Source organism: Myxocyprinus asiaticus, chromosome 16 (assembly GCF_019703515.2).
Source record: "Myxocyprinus asiaticus isolate MX2 ecotype Aquarium Trade chromosome 16, UBuf_Myxa_2, whole genome shotgun sequence".
Taxonomy (NCBI): domain Eukaryota; kingdom Metazoa; phylum Chordata; class Actinopteri; order Cypriniformes; family Catostomidae; genus Myxocyprinus; species Myxocyprinus asiaticus.
Genome location: NC_059359.1, coordinates 31,952,276 through 31,972,616, shown reverse-complemented (window position 1 = coordinate 31,972,616; position 20,341 = coordinate 31,952,276). Strand labels below are relative to the sequence as shown.

General features: G+C 36.8%; 2 protein-coding genes across 3 annotated transcripts in view; one reads left to right on the top strand and one right to left on the bottom strand.

Annotated features, from left to right (window-relative positions):
- The window catches only part of abcb5 (ATP-binding cassette, sub-family B (MDR/TAP), member 5), a 236,690-nt gene that overhangs the window by 91,823 nt on the left and 124,526 nt on the right, over positions 1-20,341 (top strand). The gene's annotated exons all lie outside the window — the stretch shown is intronic.
- LOC127453772 (twist-related protein-like) lies at positions 13,790-15,422 on the bottom strand. Of its 2 annotated transcripts, none has more exons than XM_051720461.1 (2): positions 14,718-15,422; positions 13,790-14,315 (listed from the first exon to the last, which is right to left on the bottom strand). In XM_051720461.1, exon 1 carries the CDS (start codon positions 15,267-15,269, stop codon positions 14,760-14,762), a length of 510 nt encoding a protein of 169 aa, XP_051576421.1. In that variant the 5' UTR covers positions 15,270-15,422; the 3' UTR covers positions 13,790-14,315; positions 14,718-14,759. The 2 variants fall into 2 exon arrangements, with proteins under 2 accessions (XP_051576421.1, XP_051576422.1); XM_051720462.1 differs by having other exon boundaries at positions 14,908-15,422.

Genomic DNA, 20,341 nt, shown 5'->3' with positions numbered 1-20,341 from the left:
CAGTGTCAAAGGTCATCTAAGAGTACCAGTTTAATCTGAGTTTTTAAAAGCTGTGACTTACCAAGCTGCATAAGTTCCATCACAGAAGCAAAAGTACACTAGTCAAAAACACTTGATCGTGATCTGGGCAACTACTTATAAAGTGTGTGAAGGCTCATAGGAAGAAAGTAGAAAGAGTCCAAAATTTCCAGGCCTTTTTTGTCTTTTTTCAGGTGGAACTTTAAGCATGCATGTGTGGGTGGCGAAAGAAACTACAAGAATGTGTGCATCAAAACTAGCATTTGTTTATACATGAAGTTGAGTGATATTACAACTTTACTCACTGATCACTTATAAACTGTTTTGATTTCACTGTGGGACATAAAACCTGACTGACATGATTGCTTTGGCTCAGCATTGTAGTAAGTATTCATCTTAACATAATATCGAAACTGCTATATAACCACATAAAATTGCACCAGATGATGCAGCAACAACATGCAATATTTGCATTATTCTCCAGAAACTATGCTTTTCTGAAAAGACCAGCTAAATCTGATTACTTGCAATACCCTTGCTGGTTAGTACTGGTTTGGTTCTGGTCTAACCGATGGACCAGCATAGCCATGTTGTTCACCAGCAGAATTTAGTTGGTGATGGTTGATCAAGGGTGCATGTCCTGAAAGCATGAACATTTTCACAGTAGCGTCTTATTTAATTACTGATAGGAATGACAACAAGGCTGTGAAGGATAGATTTACTGTCTCTTCAATGGCTTGTACTGTTGTTTAAAGTGTTTTGGACCATTTTGCTAATGAAACATTGAAAAACAAAAAGATCTTTTCAAGAACTTGTAGTAGACAAAAAAAACAAAAAAAAAAAACAGAAAACAGGTGTTGTCAAATATTAGATGTAATCTAGGATCTTTATCCAGCTTTAAACAGTGCATGCCATGTCCCTTACAGCCTCATTTTCATTCACATCAAAAATCAAATATGGTGCTACTATAAATAAGGTCTATTGTTAGCCAGCTATGGTCACAAGTTCCATCATTACCAACATATTTTAACACTTTGGTGTTTCACAAAACCATAGTTCCAACGAACATCTTAAAGTTGTGCAGTTGGAACTACAGCTCTCTACTTGTGGTTAGAAGCATAGTTTCAAGTTAGTTCCCAGTGTTTTGAGTGATATCTGCCCAGACTTTTTCTTGTCCGCATTCATAACAGTGTTTTTAAAATTTGAGAATAGCTGTTGTTTGTTGTTGTTGAACTACCTCCTCCAAACGCGCTTGAAGTTTAGTCTTTAAAAATAGTAGTTTCAGCACCATTGTTAGTCATGTGTCTTTAGAAAATGACTCGTATGACAAGTGGACTAGATAATGCTCCTGATAAAAAAATAAAAAATAACAGGTGCACAACAATAAATCAATCACTCTCATCGCCTTTATATTCAAATTAGTTTTAATTAGGGGCCTGGGTAGCTCAGCAAGCAAAGACGCTGACTACAACCCCGGGAATCCGAATTCGAATCCAGGGTGTGCTGAGTGAGCCAGGCTTCCAAAGCAACTAATTGGCCCGGTTGCTAGGGTGGGTAGAGTCACGTGGGTTACCTTCCTCGTGGTTCATATAAGGTGGTTCTCACTCTCGGTGGGTGCGTGGTGAGTTTTGCATGGATGCCGCGGTGAATAGCTTGAGACTCCACATGCGCTAGGTCTCCGTGGTTACACGTTCAGCAAACCATAATAAGATGATAAGGTGCGTGGTCTGACTGTCCCAGAAGCGGAGGCAACTGAGATTCGTCCTCCGCCACCCAGATTGCGGAGAGTCACTGCACAACCACGAGGAATCAGAGCGCATTGGGAATTGGGCATGCCAACCATTTTGGAGAATTCAAGTAGATAAGAGCTGCATTTTCATGACTGGAAATAACTTCTCGAGAGCGTTTCAAAGATGGCCGCCAGTGTACTGACTTGCTCGAAAGACTTTGCTTTAGCCCTTTCGCACCCTACCATGCAGTGCATTCTATATCTTTCATTCCATTACACAATCAATACATGCCATTGGATCTCTGCAGAATTTATTATGTAGCCCCCTGCATAATGTCATTACTACGGTTTCAGAAAACAGTCGTGACTAGCTAGGACGTTTCTCCAGCAATGCATCATACTGTGGAGGTTAAGCACTGAGCTATCGTGGAAACACACCCCTTTATGTTTTTTTCTGGTAATGCTGGTTAACCAAGGAAGTCTTGCTGGTTAAGCTAGTCAAAAAGCCTGTGGACCAGCATTCAAAACACAACATATGCTGGTGACCAGCAATGAGATTTTTTTCAGCAGGGTTCTCCATATCTCTGTCCAATCTAAGCACATGATTCAAATATAGCTCTTCAATCAATCCTTGTACAAATCATGCAGCTCCACACTGTTAGTGAAACGGCAAGGAAGGAGGATGGAATGGCGGTGTTTCCCTTCAAGGCTGGTAGTTTGCACTCATCCACAGCCCATGAAGAGTTAATGTGGTGTGTCGCAGGGAAAAGGCAGCAATTACTGTCCCACGCCACTGTGCAGCTCAGAATGCTCCACGCTGTGGTGCAGGCCACACTTTACGTGAATATTGACATTCTTTGGGCTGGCTAATCAACACGATCAATGGTGCCAAGCATTTGAGGTTTAAAACAGCGTTACGTTCCGCTGTGCCTCTTCTAGCTAGTTTCCACCACTGCATAGTTTAATCTTATCAAACATGTGGCATGTGCAGTCAGAAAATAATGAGGCCAGAGGGCTGATTTAACATGTTGATTTCAGGCCGAAAGTCCTAATGGGCACCTGTTGACCTAATGGACTTGTTTTGTTCTCAATGAGTTATAAAATGTTCACACTATTCAAGGCTTTATCACATGTTGATGACACAGTGATCATCAAGCTTTAAGATGTATTTTGAGTTTTACTGTGTATGCTGATTATCCTGCTAAATGTGGATTATATACATATACTCATAGTTGAGCCAAACTTGTGAGTCACAGGACAGACCATAGTCTAAGACAACTGATTTCAGTCATAAATCAGTTTTGTCAAAATGTATAGTTACAGCATTTTGCAGGGCAGATATGCATTTAAATGTACAAGCCCCCTTTTACTGGTGAGGATATTTAGTTAGTACTCCGGAAAAGTTTAAGATCTAAATGAGTATTTCCTGCCTGTAGAAATGTCACTCCACCAGACTTCAAGCTGTGAAAAAGAGTCAAAGGGGCAACCCAGGGGTTGACCAAACATAAGGCAGGCTGGCCAGATCCCAACAGTGCATGCGTAACAAAATACCTGCGAGCATGCAGTGGGATGCTTTGAACTTGATTTAGTACCCGGTCCCAAGCGGCTCGGTTTGCCTCACTGCAGGTTGGAGCCAGCACCCTGGGGACGCCAAACTTGTGCACACATAACTCAGAGCTTGATGTCATCTTCCATGTTACGACAAAGAGACATGAGATAAACTAACAAGGTGCCCTGCAGAGATCATTCAGACTGTAGATACGGGCACATAACAAAATGATTAGTCCTGTTAAGGCCTTCTTTACTAGCAGTCTATATATAATAAACATCAGACTCTGAACATTATTATATAGCATTATACGTAGTCCAAATTCCAATGTCACTGTTTGATTTTTTTTAGGAAACAACTTCAAAGGTAGATTTAAAATAAGAAACAGAACCACCATGTACACAGGTGATATCGAAACGTCTTGATTTGTGAATAAAATATTATTTTCCTCTGAACTGATTCATGTAAAATGTGTGTTAGTTTGGAGATGTCATCTAGACAAATAGTTCTTATGCAACTTCATTCCGAGTTCTTTCTGAGCTTTACTGATCTTTCAGGGGTTGTCTAAAGAATATACTGTACAGTCTACTTACTGATATTCAAACCTGCATACAGTACTGCTGCATGCAGTTTTTGATATATACTGTAAATTACTAGAAGCCCATGACATGAAATCTACACAGATACACAAAGGCCTCAGAATTATCTATTCTACAGTAAATATGCTTATCTTTTAAATTCTTGAATGTTTAATCTTATTAAATTGGAAAAAAATTTTATTAATTCTATACTCCAAACATAAATTCCATTTATATCGGGACAGGTTTTTTTTTTTTTTTTTTTTTACAGTTTATTAAGTACAATATCTGTTGGCCAAAACAATGCTTTGATGTTTTTGTACATTACATTTGACAGATTGTTATATGAACAATTCTTTTGTGTTTCTATAATTGTTTAACTGTTTTGATCATTTAATGGTAGGCTTCATCACCTTACATGAGTGTGACAACATGCCTCGTGATTGGAGGATTCCAATTTTCGATTGGATTGTCAAAAAAAAAAATAAATAAATAATAAAAAATAAATAAATATCAGTGTGTTCATTGAACTGTATCTTTAGAAACTGACTTACAAAATTTAACCTACCCATGAGAAATTTAAAAGTGTGACAATTAGCCCCAGTTTTGCTTATTTTAAATGTTCACCCAAAAATTAGCATTCTGTCACCATTTTCTCACCCTCATGTTAATCTAAACCCACATGACATCTCATGTTTTGATTCACTAAAGAAAAAAAAGTAATGCGGGGTTGAAACAACATGAGGGTGAGTAAAGTTTTCACATTTGGGTCAGCTATACCTTTAATACTTTATGGACTGCAGTTTTTGCAATCAAAATTTTGCACGTAATTTATTTATTATTTCATTTTAGTTAATGGGTTGACATGAGCTAGACTGAAATGTGACACCTTCAACTGTGCGTCAACAGTCATCCTGCTGGAAAATAGACTGAAATGATTTAGATGATTGCCATTGATAAGAACTGATGCTGAAGGTTTTCTAGATTCCCTAGAAAAATATGTAGAGCCAGGAAACAACTAAGAAACAAAGAATGTTTTTTTAACAAACTGTGCTAAAACAAATTAAAGATGTTATTATTTAAGTGAATATTTATGAGCTTTATATTCCTAAATGCTGAGACAATTCTAAATAAACTTTTAACGCATTTGGTTTTAACAAAGGGATATTGAGAGAAGTAATAAAATACAACAAACTTCACCCAACAACAAGTGCAAACCTGTTCTCATTCCCTAAGCATCCAATTTTGACGCTTGCGCAGAAGCCGTCTGCATTTGCATGATGACGCCAAAGGTGCCCCCCTGGCGTCCTCTTGTTGAGGCGGTCAGAAACCCCATTGTTTTTAACGAGAAACCTTTTCGTCAGTTATCACTCTTTGAATATTACTTTATGTGCTAAACCTCAATGTTTTATAATACTTATGAATATATTAGTGTGATATTACATTACACAATCATTTATAATATTTTAGATCCCCTAACCCAACCCCATTTCTAAACCAATTATCTACAATATAAAACATGAAAGAGACACTTGAGTTTAGTAACAATAATTTGATTTACATTACACTATTTATAGATATTTTTAAGCGCCCAACCGCACATTTATGCCTAAACCTCACCAGTTCTCAACAACAGAAAAGGTGTAACAAGCAGATAAAGTACAGTCATGATCATTTATTTCCACTGATATATACAGTATAACTGGATCGCTCATGACGTCATATCAGTGAAGCCACTGCGCCGCCATATTGCTATGCCCAAACATTCCAGTGTCCCTATTGACTTCATAGGAAATCGTCTCGTTTCAGCACGTAAACATTAGTCATTCAACCACCGATTTTATATCTGAAATCTGCGTGTACATCCCTACAACACAAACGTCATACACATGTAATTATTTATTTATTTAAAGTTGGAATTGTTCCTGTTTCTTGAAAGCCCGAGCGAGTTATGTATATCTTTATCTGACAGTATCCACCTCTAGCAAACTTCATCAGCAAAGAGATCAGCTGAATGTAAACAAGTTCACTGAAAATGAGGTAAAATACAAACAGACATTTTCAGAACATTGAAGTGGTCATTCAGAGTTCCTTGTTTTATGTTTTCATCAAAAAGTGCCTTGTTCTTGCAGTCACTTGAATAAGAGCGTGCGCTCTCTCTCCCTCTATAATCATACACACGGTGGGCGCTCTGAGATTGACGGAGAGACTTGCTTGTTTAGGGTGAGCACAGATACGCAAGATTTAAATGGCAAAGGAACACGTATTTATGACATGTATCCATCTATGACTACAGAAAGCACTTCAGTATGAAAACAAGCAAATCCCGGGCATTTAAGGCGATTTAGAAATCCCGGTCTGTCTTTTTTAAAGTCCCTTTCGGGGGTAAGGATGTGTTGTCACCCTAAACAAGCAGATATTACAGCTTTTCCTACTTACACTACAACTTGTGGACAGTTTCCCCACTTCCTTTGGTGATTGTTGTGCTGCACTGATAGACTGAACACCAGTGCAGGTGAATGCCCTGACATATTCTTCCTCGTAACGAAGATTATCCATAACAAGCTAATTAAACATTAAACATGATTGTCACTAGAGGGCGAAATGCAACTGTCGTATCCGCATGTCAGACAGGGTGAAACGGGGGCGTTTTCGCCTGTCAGTCATTGACGCTCTATGAGAGTTTGGGCATACTAAAATGGCCGCTCAAACACTTCCGTTGGCTTCATCTCCTGCTGGCAGTTTACCGTTACATCAGCGATCCATGTTCAACAGAACATGAGGTCTTCACAACTGGTCACAAGGAGAGCCAATTGCATAACAAGACAAGAGTCTCTGACGTCAAACCCGTTTCATAATGCTTATAGCTGAATTTTTGAATGTGTTGTAACTAAACTTGTGCAGGATGTGTAATGGTGGACGCAGGGTGACCGTGATCGGCGACTAAAAACGTACATTTAGATTTGACTCTGAATACACCTGGAATGAAATGGGTCACTTCAGCAGTACAAGATTTGTACAGAGAGATTAAATAAACAGATAAACAACAGATTAAGGACTGTGAACACATGTTGCTTATTTCAAATGAAATTAAAATCATACCCCCAAGATATGTCACGTGTCAGTCAGTTGACATCAAAGGTTTCACGTTGAAAAGAACGCACTGCCGATTTTTCTTGCACAAGCCTCAGTTTTTGTATTTCTGTATTTGCATATCCCTAACTGGGAAATACATTGTGCAATATTTGACTAATATTTTAATATTTGAAATAATCATAAAAAATATAATAGTAATTTATGGAAGTGCAAAAAAAAAAAAAAATCATAATAAAAAAATAAATAAAATAAAAAAAATAAACGACACTATAACCCTACTGACGCTATACACTTTTGGTACTTTATTTATTTTGGCAATTTGTGTGTGTGTGTGTGTGTGTGTGTGTGTGTGTGTGTGTGTGTGTGTGTGTGTGTGTTAAGAGAGAGGTTGAGGAGTACTAAAGACGTGTAGGCAAAACTCAAAAATGAGGTCCCGGATCACTAAAGACCCAAGGTATATGTTTAAGGGTTAAAAGAATATTCCGGCAAAATCGATTTGTGGTATAATGTTGATTACCACAAAAAATAATTTGTAGTAATTTCTTAAAAAATATATAAATAAATAAATAATTACGAGGCTCTTACAATGGAAGTGAATGGGGCAAATTTGTAGATGGTTAAGTGGTAGAAATGTGAAGCTTATAATTTTTACAAAAGCTCTTAAATGAATTCTTCTGTTAACTTCTGAGTTGTTTAAATCGTCGTTTTAGGGTTTTAGGGCTTATGGCGTTACATCGACATGGCAACGAAGTTGCAAAAATGAAAATAATTTTACACAGAAAAGGTTAGTAAGCGATTTTATCACATTAAAATGTTAACATGCATATTGTTTATGTCTTGTGGCTATACTGAAACAGTTGAATGGTGAGTATTTTAACATTTACGGATTGGCTCTATTCACTTCCATTGTAAGTGCCTCACTTGAACCCAGATATTTGCTTTTTTTTTTTTTTTTTAAGAAAAGGAGAAACGAGTCGAAATTAATTTTTGTGGTAATTAGCATTGTGCCACAAATGCTGTCAGTCAAGCTTAACTTGTATTGAACCCGAATATAAATTTAACAAGTACAGGTCAAATGATTAAGACCCTCCTGTTTTTTTCCTCAAGGCTGCTTTTTGCCTTGTTAGACCCAGCTATGCTTCCTGACATGCAGAGGAAGGAAAAGGGGAATCATTGTAATGCCCAAGAAACAACACATCACTTATCTTCCTCACATAGAGGTGAAAATAGTCCTGTGTTTGAGTGCTCCGGTGGGCTCCAGGTTGAGATTAGTAGCTGTTCAGGAGTCGACCCCATAGGAGGGAGAGTGGCCCATGGCAATTAGGCTGATTGCCCTGGGCCAGAGAAAGTGGCATAGGCTGGTAAGAGCATCAGTCACACACATTGTCACATTGTCTATTTCTGGATGTATAGAACATTTGTTCATATTTTAATTTAAGGCAAGATTAAATACTATATAAACTTCTGAGCTGAGCTGGAGAAGTTCATTAATGAGCCAATGATAACATACCTAAAGGTTCACTTTTTGCTCTACTTACAATAAATACTGTCTTGAAAGGTGCATTAATTTGACATCAGTGGATATCAACAAAGTGCCCAGTAAAAGCTTAAAGATGTCTGAAAGAACATATGTTTATTTAACAGGGCTGTCATGAAACTGGCCATTGTAATGAGTCAGTATCTTCTATGAGAGTTGACATTCAGCTCTCTTTTCTTTTGCCTGACAATTGTAATATTTCGTGCCAGAGTTGGAAAAGGCATTATGCATATAGCAGCTATGAAAATAAGTATTTTCACTATGTAGTCACTAGACATTCTCCTCCCCAACAGGTTGAAGCCAGATGGGGTGTCTCACTGCCAAACAGAAGAACAAAAGAGTTTCCCGGAGCAATATGGTGTAAAGTGATACAATTTGACTCTTTATGAATTCTTTGAATTTGATTACTTTGTCTGAGGATGCATTTACTGTAGATTACCATGAACAAAACTCATGTGTTTATGTGAACAAAAATTAGTCACTGTGGTACTAATGAAAAATTGAAAGCTAAATGACAGAACTTGCATGAGGAATGTTACAAATAAATGGATAATCAATTGATGTTGATAAATGAACATACAAAATACATATAGTTTTGAGATTATGTTATGCTATCATATTTTGGGGTCTAGTTGTACTAGATGTCTTACAGCCCTACAGGATCATTTTCTTGAGGTCTTTTCAGAATAATTTTTTCAGCTGAGCATCCACTAAACATCACTAAATATTAACAGAAAAGTTTGAAAGCTATGCCTAGGACAAAAGTGCTTTAACCTTCACTCTATGTTTATACATCCTGGAAAAGACATGTCCATTTATGGACAAGCAGATTGCACAAATAAACAGTTGCCTAGATGTGAAAACTCTGCCTTTATTATCCATGAAACACCACAATGGATTTGTGTACTTCTCGTGCAGCGTTCTGATTGCCTGTTTATTTTCACAGCGGCCCTCCTGAGCCAATGGATGCTGGGCCAAGCACTGTGAGGTGCCAAGTCTCTCCAGCCATTTCCTCTGTGTGACATCATTGTGTATCCCCTTGCGGCAGCATGATGCGTGTCTTGTCTGCTCCCTGGGTGGCGTGTGCTAAGCATTCCGTAAACATGGGGTTCAGCACTCTCTTTGTTGAATGAGTTTAAAAATGGGGCCTTTGATGCTCTGTCACTCTCAACCAACACTTGCAGCACTAGGCCCAATGCAACCAAACGGTAGACCTTTTCTCATCCACAAAACGCTTAAAGATCGCAAATCTTCTCAAGTGACATTAAACTTGCTTAAACTATATCTGATTATTATTATTATTATTATTATTATTATTATTATTATTATTATTATTATTATTATTATTATTATTCAGTGATGGAACTCAAAAAGCAGGCTGGAAGGGACATTTTTCATTCTTGAGGTTCACTGTACCAGACTTTTAACTTTTGACAATTTAATTATTTAAGGAAGTACATCCATAATCGGTTATGAAAGAGCCACAACCTGCCTGTAGGTCTTTGTCCTCCTTTTTGAATTTTAATAAAATGAAATCATATAAATAAAATGAATAAAGTCTTAAACTCTCATGAAAGTGAAAATCGCATTTGTCTGCAAACAGATATTTTTTTTTATGGTTTGCTGTTCTGACATTTTTGTTGTTGTTGTTGTTGTTGTTGTTGTTGAGCATATTAAGTTTACAGCACTTGATATGGAGGTCCATTTATTTATTTTTTTTTCGTTCCTTTTAAGGTGTGTGGCATAAGCTTACCATTATTTTCATTGAGTTTGATCAGGAGCACTCTACATGAATGCCAAAATTGTGTTCTCATTTAAATAAAGAACCATGAACTACAATTAACTGCAATTTCATCTTTGGTGTAGTTCTAAAGGTTGACATTTGGTGTCCTCTAAACAGTTAAGGGCTATAACTATTTTAACATTAATTATCAAATAATCTTGACAACCAAACTGTTTAGCTCTTTGTTATACAGTAGCAATAGCTATTCAAAAACGTTATTCCTTTTGATCAAATAGGAAATGGGTCAATGGGTTGGTTTTTAATGTGTAGGCCCTCAGTGACAGGCCCTAACCCTAACTCTGCCAAGGGCCAAACCCTAACAAAAGCATAACTGTAACCCTGCACCATGTCTACCCTCTTATCCAAATTCACCCTGATTATTACAGTACCTCTCAATGTCATGGTCCACAATAATGTGATATCTCTTTCCTTAAAGAGCCATAGCCTTTAATGTAGAGATTAGAGCATGTCGGATGGCAGATGTTGTTTTCAAAAGGACTTTATTTATTTATTACGAGCAAAAGTATAATAAATCACAAATGTTTTAAATTATTAAAACAAAGATAGAAGTTTCAATACTGATCATTGGTGTGACAATCATAGTAGATAGAACAGGTGTTGTATTTAAAAAATAAAAAATAAATCTTACAAAAAAATAAATAAGCAGTGATTGCCAATACAGATAACCTGGAGGAAGAAACAATTACATTTGAGAGTATTATAATAATATTATAACATGCAAATAATATTATAATAATAGTTTTTTTTTTTTTTTAATTTTGCACATTCAGCTGGAAAAAACAAAACAACTGACAAAACGTAATAAAACAACATGTGCAGCCTAGTCCACCTCTTCTAAAACACACCACGCACGCACGCACACACACACTATTGATATTTTTGTCATAAAAAGTATCCAAATGGTTAGAATCATCGGCAGTTCCTGTAAAGAGTGAATAATAATTACTTGAGTCAGTTTTCTATTTCTTTTCGTAGATATATTTTTTAATTATTATAATTCTGAATGTTGCACCTGTTTCCAGGTGCAGTAAAACTGCTTGTCATTTTAGCGGAATATTAGCTATTTGTCTTTCTAAGAAAATGTAAAACTATTGTTGTAGGAGTTGTATAGCCTACAAACAAACTTTTCTACAAGAGAGCCAGCTGTGTAAATGAACGAGTGACCTTCAATGTTTTACAATAATACAGTTTCATTTTTCACTATTTAAGCTGTTTAAGACACAATATACATTTTAAGATGATTTTGAGTGATCTTTTTGAATGGTGTCCGTTTGCACGAAACAGAAAAAACGTTTTTATTTTTTTTTATTTTATTTTTTTTTCAAAGTTAGGCAACCGAACTGTTTTTTTATTTTTTTATTTATTTATTTATTAGAAAGAGTAAACATTAAATAACTTCACTGTGGACCTGAAATTCTTGCTATTGTTTATTAATAATAGGATAATAATAATAATAATAATAATAATAATAATAATAAGTCAGTTATTTAGCATTTAGCCTATAGGCTCTAGTATATCGATTATTCTTTTTTCTTTCGTTCTTGACGAGGATAGGCCACAAATGGCTACTTTTGCAGATTTCGTAAAAAAAATAAAAATAAAATAAAATAAAATAAAAACATGCACAATTATCTTAGATAAACAGCGCCATCATGTACAGTACCTGTTCAAACAGCAATTCTACTCGGGTTTTTTATATTATTTGGGAAACTCCCACGCGTGTACTTCTCGAAATTGGATCCTACGGCTCGTGATACAGGCCTTTCGAAGCAAAAATGTGAAATCACCGTATACCTCGAATGTCCGGGGACGACCAGCGTCACATGCGTTCTCTTCTCCCAAGAAAACCCATCGCTTTGTTTCTAAGATTTTAAGTATAGTCTCTTTAAAGGCGGACTTCAACATCTGAACATCTGTTCAATTCACGTGACTCTAAAATGCTAACATCTGTTCAAAATAAGTTTCATTCGTGTGCCTCTAACATCCATCTGCCAAATGCCTTACAACTGGAAATGAACGAAAACTTTGTCCCAGTTTTCTCTGGAAGTTCACTTGGATCTATGTTTATAAAGAAAAAAGAAATATAACACTATTATTTAAACCATATAGAGTCATTTAAAAGTTGTCTATAATAAATGATTCGTTTAAAACAACAAAACGTATGTAATATGTTTGTTTGTTTCTCAAAAGGGGGTTTTACAGTCACATTATGCAAGTTAACATTACAGTTGCAGTGTATGCAGGCCAGCTTCATCCATCCCACCTTCCCAAGTCTTGTTGAAGGCAGCTTAAATTTCATAGACATCTGGGAATTCCACACATGCTTCAAAACCCCAATTACACACCTTCAAACGTGCACGTGTTTTTATTTCCTGATTCCAAAATGCTTTCCCAGACTTCATATAAAAAGAAAGGCAACTGACAGTACACTCGTGCGTGGTTCAATACGCACGATGAAAACAAACAAATGATCCCGTGCAGGCTTTTCTCGTGTTTAGCAAGACGAAACACAATTTAAGCTATATTAATTTAGTTTAATCCATGATATTCAATTAATACACTATTTGCTACAATCTAATTTTTTAACTTTATTATTATTATTATTATTATTAATGAATGAATGAAACTTGAGAATTACATAAAATAAATACATAATAATAATAAAAATACAAATAAAAACACTGACTAGTGGGTAACACTGACTGTTCCTCTGTCTTTTTCCGCACACAGTATTTTGGAGCAGCCTCTGACTTATACATCCATTGCAATCCCTGGGGATGTGACCCCATGACGCACATGTGTATTTGTGTAGAAAGGTGTATTTGTGAAACGGATAATATTTAGTTGTACTGTGAAAAGGATTTCTAGTTGAATCCTTGAATCCAAACCTCTTCCGTTGTCATCTGCCCCTTGCTCGTCCTCCTTCTTTTTCTTTTTCAGATAAACTGATTGCACATATATTGTTGAAACTACATCCGTGATGCCAGTTTAGATGAATTTCAGTCAAACACCGAAAGCAATAGGCTACAGACACAAATTAACCAGAGCAACAGGAACAAAACAATCTTTGTGCAATCGTTAAAGACTATAAAACGTGTTCCAAAGAATACAAAAGCCATTGAACTAGTAGGCCTAATTTAAAGGAATGCACGACCATTCGTCGTAAATGTAGCCTATGCCTGTTTTCTTTTTACATATTTAAGCCAATACAATTGTACATGTTGTATTGGTTCAAATAAACACGAGAACAGTAAGGAAACCTTGATCATTCTAATGGTATGACACCATATGATTAGTGTTGATCAAATACCCTACATTCTATTTTTTATAAGATCAACCAATAAGTGCAGGCTAATTATGTATTGACCTTTTTAACTATAATTCGTTGTAAGACAACAGAAAGAAGAGTTATAACATTTCTAAAAGCATTTATTACAGTTTTCTTCCCAAATGTAAACCATTTAGGACATCAAACGAATGAAGCGAATTAATTTTTATTGTAATATTTTTTAAACGCTCTTCATCTTTATTACAGAAATACACAATTATTTACAAAGGTAACAAAAAATAAGAATGCATTTCGACACTGGATACATTTGCCTTCATTTCAAAAATTGTGTCATCAATAAATAAATAGAATTATACTAAAACTTTATATTTTGCACAGGATTCGAACTAGAGGCTTCATTTCCCATCTTCTCATCGAGAGTCCTTGTGATGCAATTTAACTTTCTCCAAGAAAGCTTTGCACAACTGAGTTTTCAGAATAATAATAATAATAATAATAAACATGCATAAGCACACATTTCCAACATTCGTCGTCAAGGAAAAGTCCATATGCAGCGCACGCGCAACAGTCCGCTGACCATGGCCTTCTCTCGATAAAAGCCATGACCTCTCTTGGAACATTTGCCATTTTCCCCCCAGATTATGAAGGAATGTATGTATCCAGCATTGTGTCGACGTATTGGTCCACATGTGTTTCGCCAGCGCATGGATTTCACCTGAAATCATAGCATGATTTAGGCGGAAACTGTTTGTTATATTTGGCAAAAGCATTATTCACAAAAACCTAATTTATCCTCAGAAAACAATGCATTTTCATTCTAGTCGATTGTGGAAAATTATGTGCTACAAAGTAGGCCATACTGATATACAAATTCAACTGAATGACATGCAAGAGCTGTTGGAGTTCTGCAACTCTTACCTGAATGTGTAATAAATGAGTAAAACTAGCCTAAATTTTGAGCAATGTTCAATTATTTAGTTGCGTTTTTAATGTTATCTTTAAAGAGGTGGATAGTGCTGAAGAATAAAGCCATAGTGTAAACAAATCCAATAGCAATAGTTGGTGACATTATAAGTGTCATTAAAGACGAACAATAGTGTGGAAGAATAAAGCATACCATTTGCACACACACACACACACACAAAAGTTTCCCTGCACACTAGTGAGATGCAGACATGGACCAAGCGCCCTCCATCCTCCAAACCGAGAACGCGTAGCTCAAGCGCTCGTGAGCAACATAACTACAACTTGCCATCTTGGAGTCCAGCTCGTCACTCTGTAGAACCTGATAGAGAAAATCGATGTACCTGGCTGCGAGTTTAAGCGTCTGTATTTTGCTCAGTTTATCGGACGGTAAAGTGGGGATGATTTTGCGCAAAGCTGCGAAAGCCTCGTTGAGCGATTGCGTCCTCTGTCGCTCGCGCACGTTCGCCATCACGCGCTGAGTCTGCAGCTCTTCAAAAGACTGAGGGCTGCTGCTGCTGTTGCTGGACTTCTTCCCCTTTTTCCCCTGGGTCGAGCTATCGGAATCCTCCCCGTTTTTTCTGCTTGACCGTCTTTTCCTCGTGGATCTCTTAGGTGGCCTGTCGGGCTCTCCGTCGCTGTTGCTGAGGCTGTCCACTGGAGACACGGGTGAACTGGAGGAGTCTCGCGCGGGCTCTTCGGGCATCTCGCTCAAGTCTGAAGGCGCGTGCGAATAATACGTTATTCCCTCATGAGGCTGAAATACAATTCCACGCGAAAATGTCTATGCATCCAGAATTCCTAGTAACAAAGTTAGGTTGAAAGGGATCAAGTTTGGGAGTACTTATAGTCTGGTAAATTGTTTGTGGGAAGCAAGATGATTGGCCAAGAAAGCTCGAGACGTGAGAAGGAGGGTGGGGGAATCTTGGAGAGAGAGTGAGAGAGAGAGAGAGAGAGAGAGAGAGAGAGAGAGAGAGAGAGAGAGAGAGAGAGAGAGAGAGAGAGAGAGAGAGAGAGAGAGCGCATTTCTTTTTAACTCGAGATATTTTCCTTGACAAGACTGAATCTTGTTCAACGAACTGAAAACTAGATTTTGAAACACAATTTAAATGTGGTCGTGCTATATTTCTGTACAGTCAGTACATTAGGGAATCAGTTTGGTATTCCCCACCTAAAAATAATTTGTTTACTGGTTATTATTTCTTAAGATTTTACATTTTTAGTTTTTCCAACAATAAAATCACACCCACACAAACACAAACAATCACTAAATTGTTGTTTATCTAACGGTTTATGAAGAAACATACTTTTCAATATTCTGACTAAGTTTACAGTTTCACCAAAAATCTAATCATTTAGGCAATAATATGCCAAATACTGAAATAAAACAGGCTTCTGTTCACTGAAATCTGCAAATTTGTAATTTTATAGTTTTGTTCAGGGGCTAAAAATGATTCAAGGGATGAAAACCAAAAACGAACGAAATTTTTAGCAGAACCGAAAACCAGAACAAAGTGATTTTCAATTGTTCCGGAATGAAAACGTTATTTTTAAATGCTGGTAACCGGTTATAACCGGTTAATTTTGTTCAGATAATTTTATCATGAAACTTAAGGTCAAAGGGTTTATCACAGTAAATTTGTGAAATTACAACACTTCATGTTGCCCGAAATAAATGAAACATGTGCTTTGATCCTGAAGGAAACTGCTGCATCACACATTTCTTTACTTAATTGGCCGTTGTGGATGTCACATTCTCTGAATGAAGACCTTTTTAACAACTATATATAATTATTACATATACATGGTACAAGGAAACATTATTAGAGCTAAAAAGTACATTTCTCAGTTGTTCTTGAATTATTTATAATTCAGTTGTCTTCACTGAATTATTGTTAGATATGATGCATCAGAAGCAGATCTGTAAATAAAATTTTACTTAACTGTTAATTAACTGCTTGTTATGATTTCTGTGCCGATTAATCCACCACACCAGAAAAAATTAATTGCTTATTTTTGCTTATTTTGGGGAGGCATGTGGCTTAATTTGAGCTTGTTTTTCCAGACCATATTGCTTGTTTCTCTTGCCAGACTGCAATTGGTAAGTCACCCACCCCTTAGCGCAGAGTACTGTCATTTTTAAAAGAACGTTATTAACCGTTCTTCTATTTTGTTCTAATCGGTAACCTTTTGGAAAGGACTTATGAACCGGATTTTGTAACTCACACAGCTCACCTGAAAATAATTAAAAAAAAAAAAAAAATTTAAAAGCAGATTACTTGTAACTAGGGCTATCAAGTTAAACAAATTTGAAACTTAGATAAACACCTCTTGAGATTCCTGTGTTCGGATTTGTGCTCAATCAAGCTGTTTGTACACAAGAACCTGTTCTCATCTCCTGTTGTCTGTGCTCTATAAGAGTGGTTTGTTTCTGTATGTTTGAGCTGCATGTTGCCTATACAGCAAATTTCGCTTACTGCCCCCTGGAGAAAACAGGTTGTACTCCAAGCTTAAATTGCTCATATAGTATACTGTATAAGGAATATTCCTTAGTACAGACCGGGGACATGATTAATTGCGTTAATTTTTTTAACGCATTATATTTTTGTATAATTAATCACACCGAATTAACACGGGAGTGCCATTACAGAGTTCAACACACACAGCACAGCTGAAGATCTTTCAGCAATGACTAGATAACCCTAATAACACTTGGGTCGCAGCATCTTTGGTAATGTCCAATATTCACATCTTGCATAATTTAAAGTTGTTGCACAATTTGTGCAGCAAGGGTGGCATATTGGTCCATGTTTGGTCCAGTGTTTATGCAGTCCTGTAAAAGCTCCCTCGATCTTCTAACAAAGGAATCTTGGATTCACATTATACATCTAACACCACACACTTAGCATATAATCAATTTCCTTGCATATGACTGCTGAGTGAGTGAGGATTTTGACTCACACTAAGTATGTGATGATGATTCACGCTCTGACTCAAATATCGAGAAGTCCAAGAATCCAATATTTTACAGCTCCTCCCACTGCGCAGAGTGCAGGACCAGATCCAGGACTCCTCTGGAGCTAGAGTACATCACTGACGGCTCCAGTGACTGCTTTATAATGTATCAGAAGGAACAGACTCCTCTCTTCTTGCCTTTGTCTTTGTCAAGTGCTCAAACAAGCCATCATCTTTATGTAAGGCTGCACATTTACTAGATCAGTGTTTTTTTTTAAACTGTTGTCTGTGGATTAAAATAATTATAACTGGCAAAAATCCCCAACATTGAATTAATCGACTGATTAATCATCTCATAAGTATTGATTAACTGATTGTGTTAACATTAATTTGTGATAAAGTGTTTCTGTCCTTTTCAATACCGAAATTCACAGTCCCATGTCAGTAAATATTCAGTCCAACTTCTTAGCTAGCGAACAGTCAACTCATTTGGTTTATTACTGTCACAAACTATTCTGTTTCCCTCTGTCTTCTAGAGACTTTTATGTTGAAATCACTTTCACTACATTTCCCAAGATGCACCATTATTATCCTCACTTGTCTTCCCTCATCATTGTGTTCAGCTGTTTTGTGTTACCCATTATTTGTACCTTTATTTATACCCTTCATGTTCTGTTATTAGTTGTCTAGTCTTGTCTATGGCAGCATAGAACAGTCTTCATCCTTTTGTTCACAAAGATAAGTTTTTTTTTTTTTTTTATTAATCTTATGGTTTATGCTAATCTCTTTTTTTTATATACATTGTGGAATCTCTGAGTTTGTAGTTTTCGACCTTCATCATTAAAGTACTGCATTTGGGTTCAACTAGCATCTCTTTCTCCTTGTTTATGCGTGACAGAAAACTAGACCAAAATATGAACCCAGCAGTTAAGCTTCTGCGTCTCTGTCAGGGGAATCGTTCGCTGGAGGACTATGTGGCGGAGTTTTGTGAGTTGGCTGATTTGCTTGACTTTAACGATGTGGCTCTTAAGGACTTATTTAGTTTTGGACTAAACAAGCCAATTAAGTCACTTATGGCAAAAGCCCCTGGACCCTGGCCCAGCTTCTTGACCTGGCCTTGTTATTCAGCAGATCAGCCTTCACGGTAGGAATACTGGAGGCTTCCACGGCTCCTTCCTCCAGGCCTTCCACAGCCAATGATCCAATGTCCAAACCTGCCGTGGACAAGCTAATTCCTGAAGCTGTGTCCATCCCAGAACCAGCTTTCATGCCAGCTCCAGCCCTAGAGGAATTTTCGGGGGGGGGGGGGCTACTATGGTTCCAGTGGTCTCCAAGTTCCCTTCAACGGAGACCACTTTCTCCCCAGCCTCGGTGGTCCTGGAGCCTTCCTTCATCGAGCCTCCCAAGGCTCCGCGAGTCTCCCACAGCTGTGCTCACGGCCGTCCAGAAGCGGAAGAAGAGAAGGGCTCCTACTCTTCTATGGCAGCATAGAACAATCTTCATCCTTTTGTTCAGTGTTTTGTATTATGGTTGATGCTAATCTCTTGTTTGTATACATTGTGGAATCTCTAAGTTTGTAGTTTTCAACTTCCATCATTAAAGTACTGCATTTTGGGTTCAACGAGCATCTGTATATCCTTATTTATGCATGGCAATTACAGCTAAAAGTAGCATTCTAGTTAATTTTAATGAAATTAAGAACAAAACAATAGTCTGGCAAAATTTATGATCAGATAATTTGTACACTAAACCTGTTTTTTTTATTTTTTAAGATACTTCAAGTTTTTAGGGGGAGTAGGTTTTGCACAAAGCACATGAGAAGTGATGGTCTCCAGCACACATCCATCACTTTCATGATCTTCTGATAACAAAGTTAATCAATTTGAAAGGGAAAAACACACCTGTAAATAACTTGTGGGTGGGTCATGCTGAGTAATAGACCTCTGGAACAGTGGTGTAGTCCTACCAAAAAAAGTGTTTTACTATTGCCCAGTCCCTGTTCAACTGACCGGGGTGTTATCATGGACAATATAACCGGATCATTAGAATCATTTTGACAGAATCAGAATTTTAATCAAAGATAGGTTTTTATCTTTTCGAGCTGGCCTACAACTAATCCCAGAGCCTGTCCTTGGTCGGTGTAATTTTTAATAAGTGCTATGATGTCTTTTTGTGCTTTGGGTTGTACATGGATAGACTTGTTATTGCATTGTTATGTCCTTTTAATTGCTGTTGTACAGCACAGTGGTCAGCCACTTTATAGTGTATAAATAAATGATTGATTCAGTGGATAAATGAGCCACTACATGGTCTGTGATATCTAGGAAACATATTTGTAAACTAATATTTATGATTGTATTTCTGTTAACAAATACGTATTAAATATTTAAAATATTGAAATTTTAAAATTATATTAATTTTCCATATGTCTACCCATAATAGCGTGGACATGTTATGCTTGACCACATATGACTAACACCACAAAATAAAGGAAAACATAAAACAATAGAGTTATTAACTTCAAATAGCTCAAAGTAATTTTTCAGAATGGCTGATGTCCATAACTTCAATGAAAGGTCATGGTATCATGACACAACAGGGTGCACAATAATTCAAGTGACACAAAAAACTCCACTATCAGTGTTACAATTTCACATTTACCACAAATGTATACATGTTAATGTGAGAATGTAACACTAAACTCTTAACAGTAAAAAATAGAAATCCAATGATTTAGCATGAAATTAAACGATATAAATACCACACACACTTGTAATGGGTACATAAATATCAAATAATTGTAGGAATGACTCATATTTACAG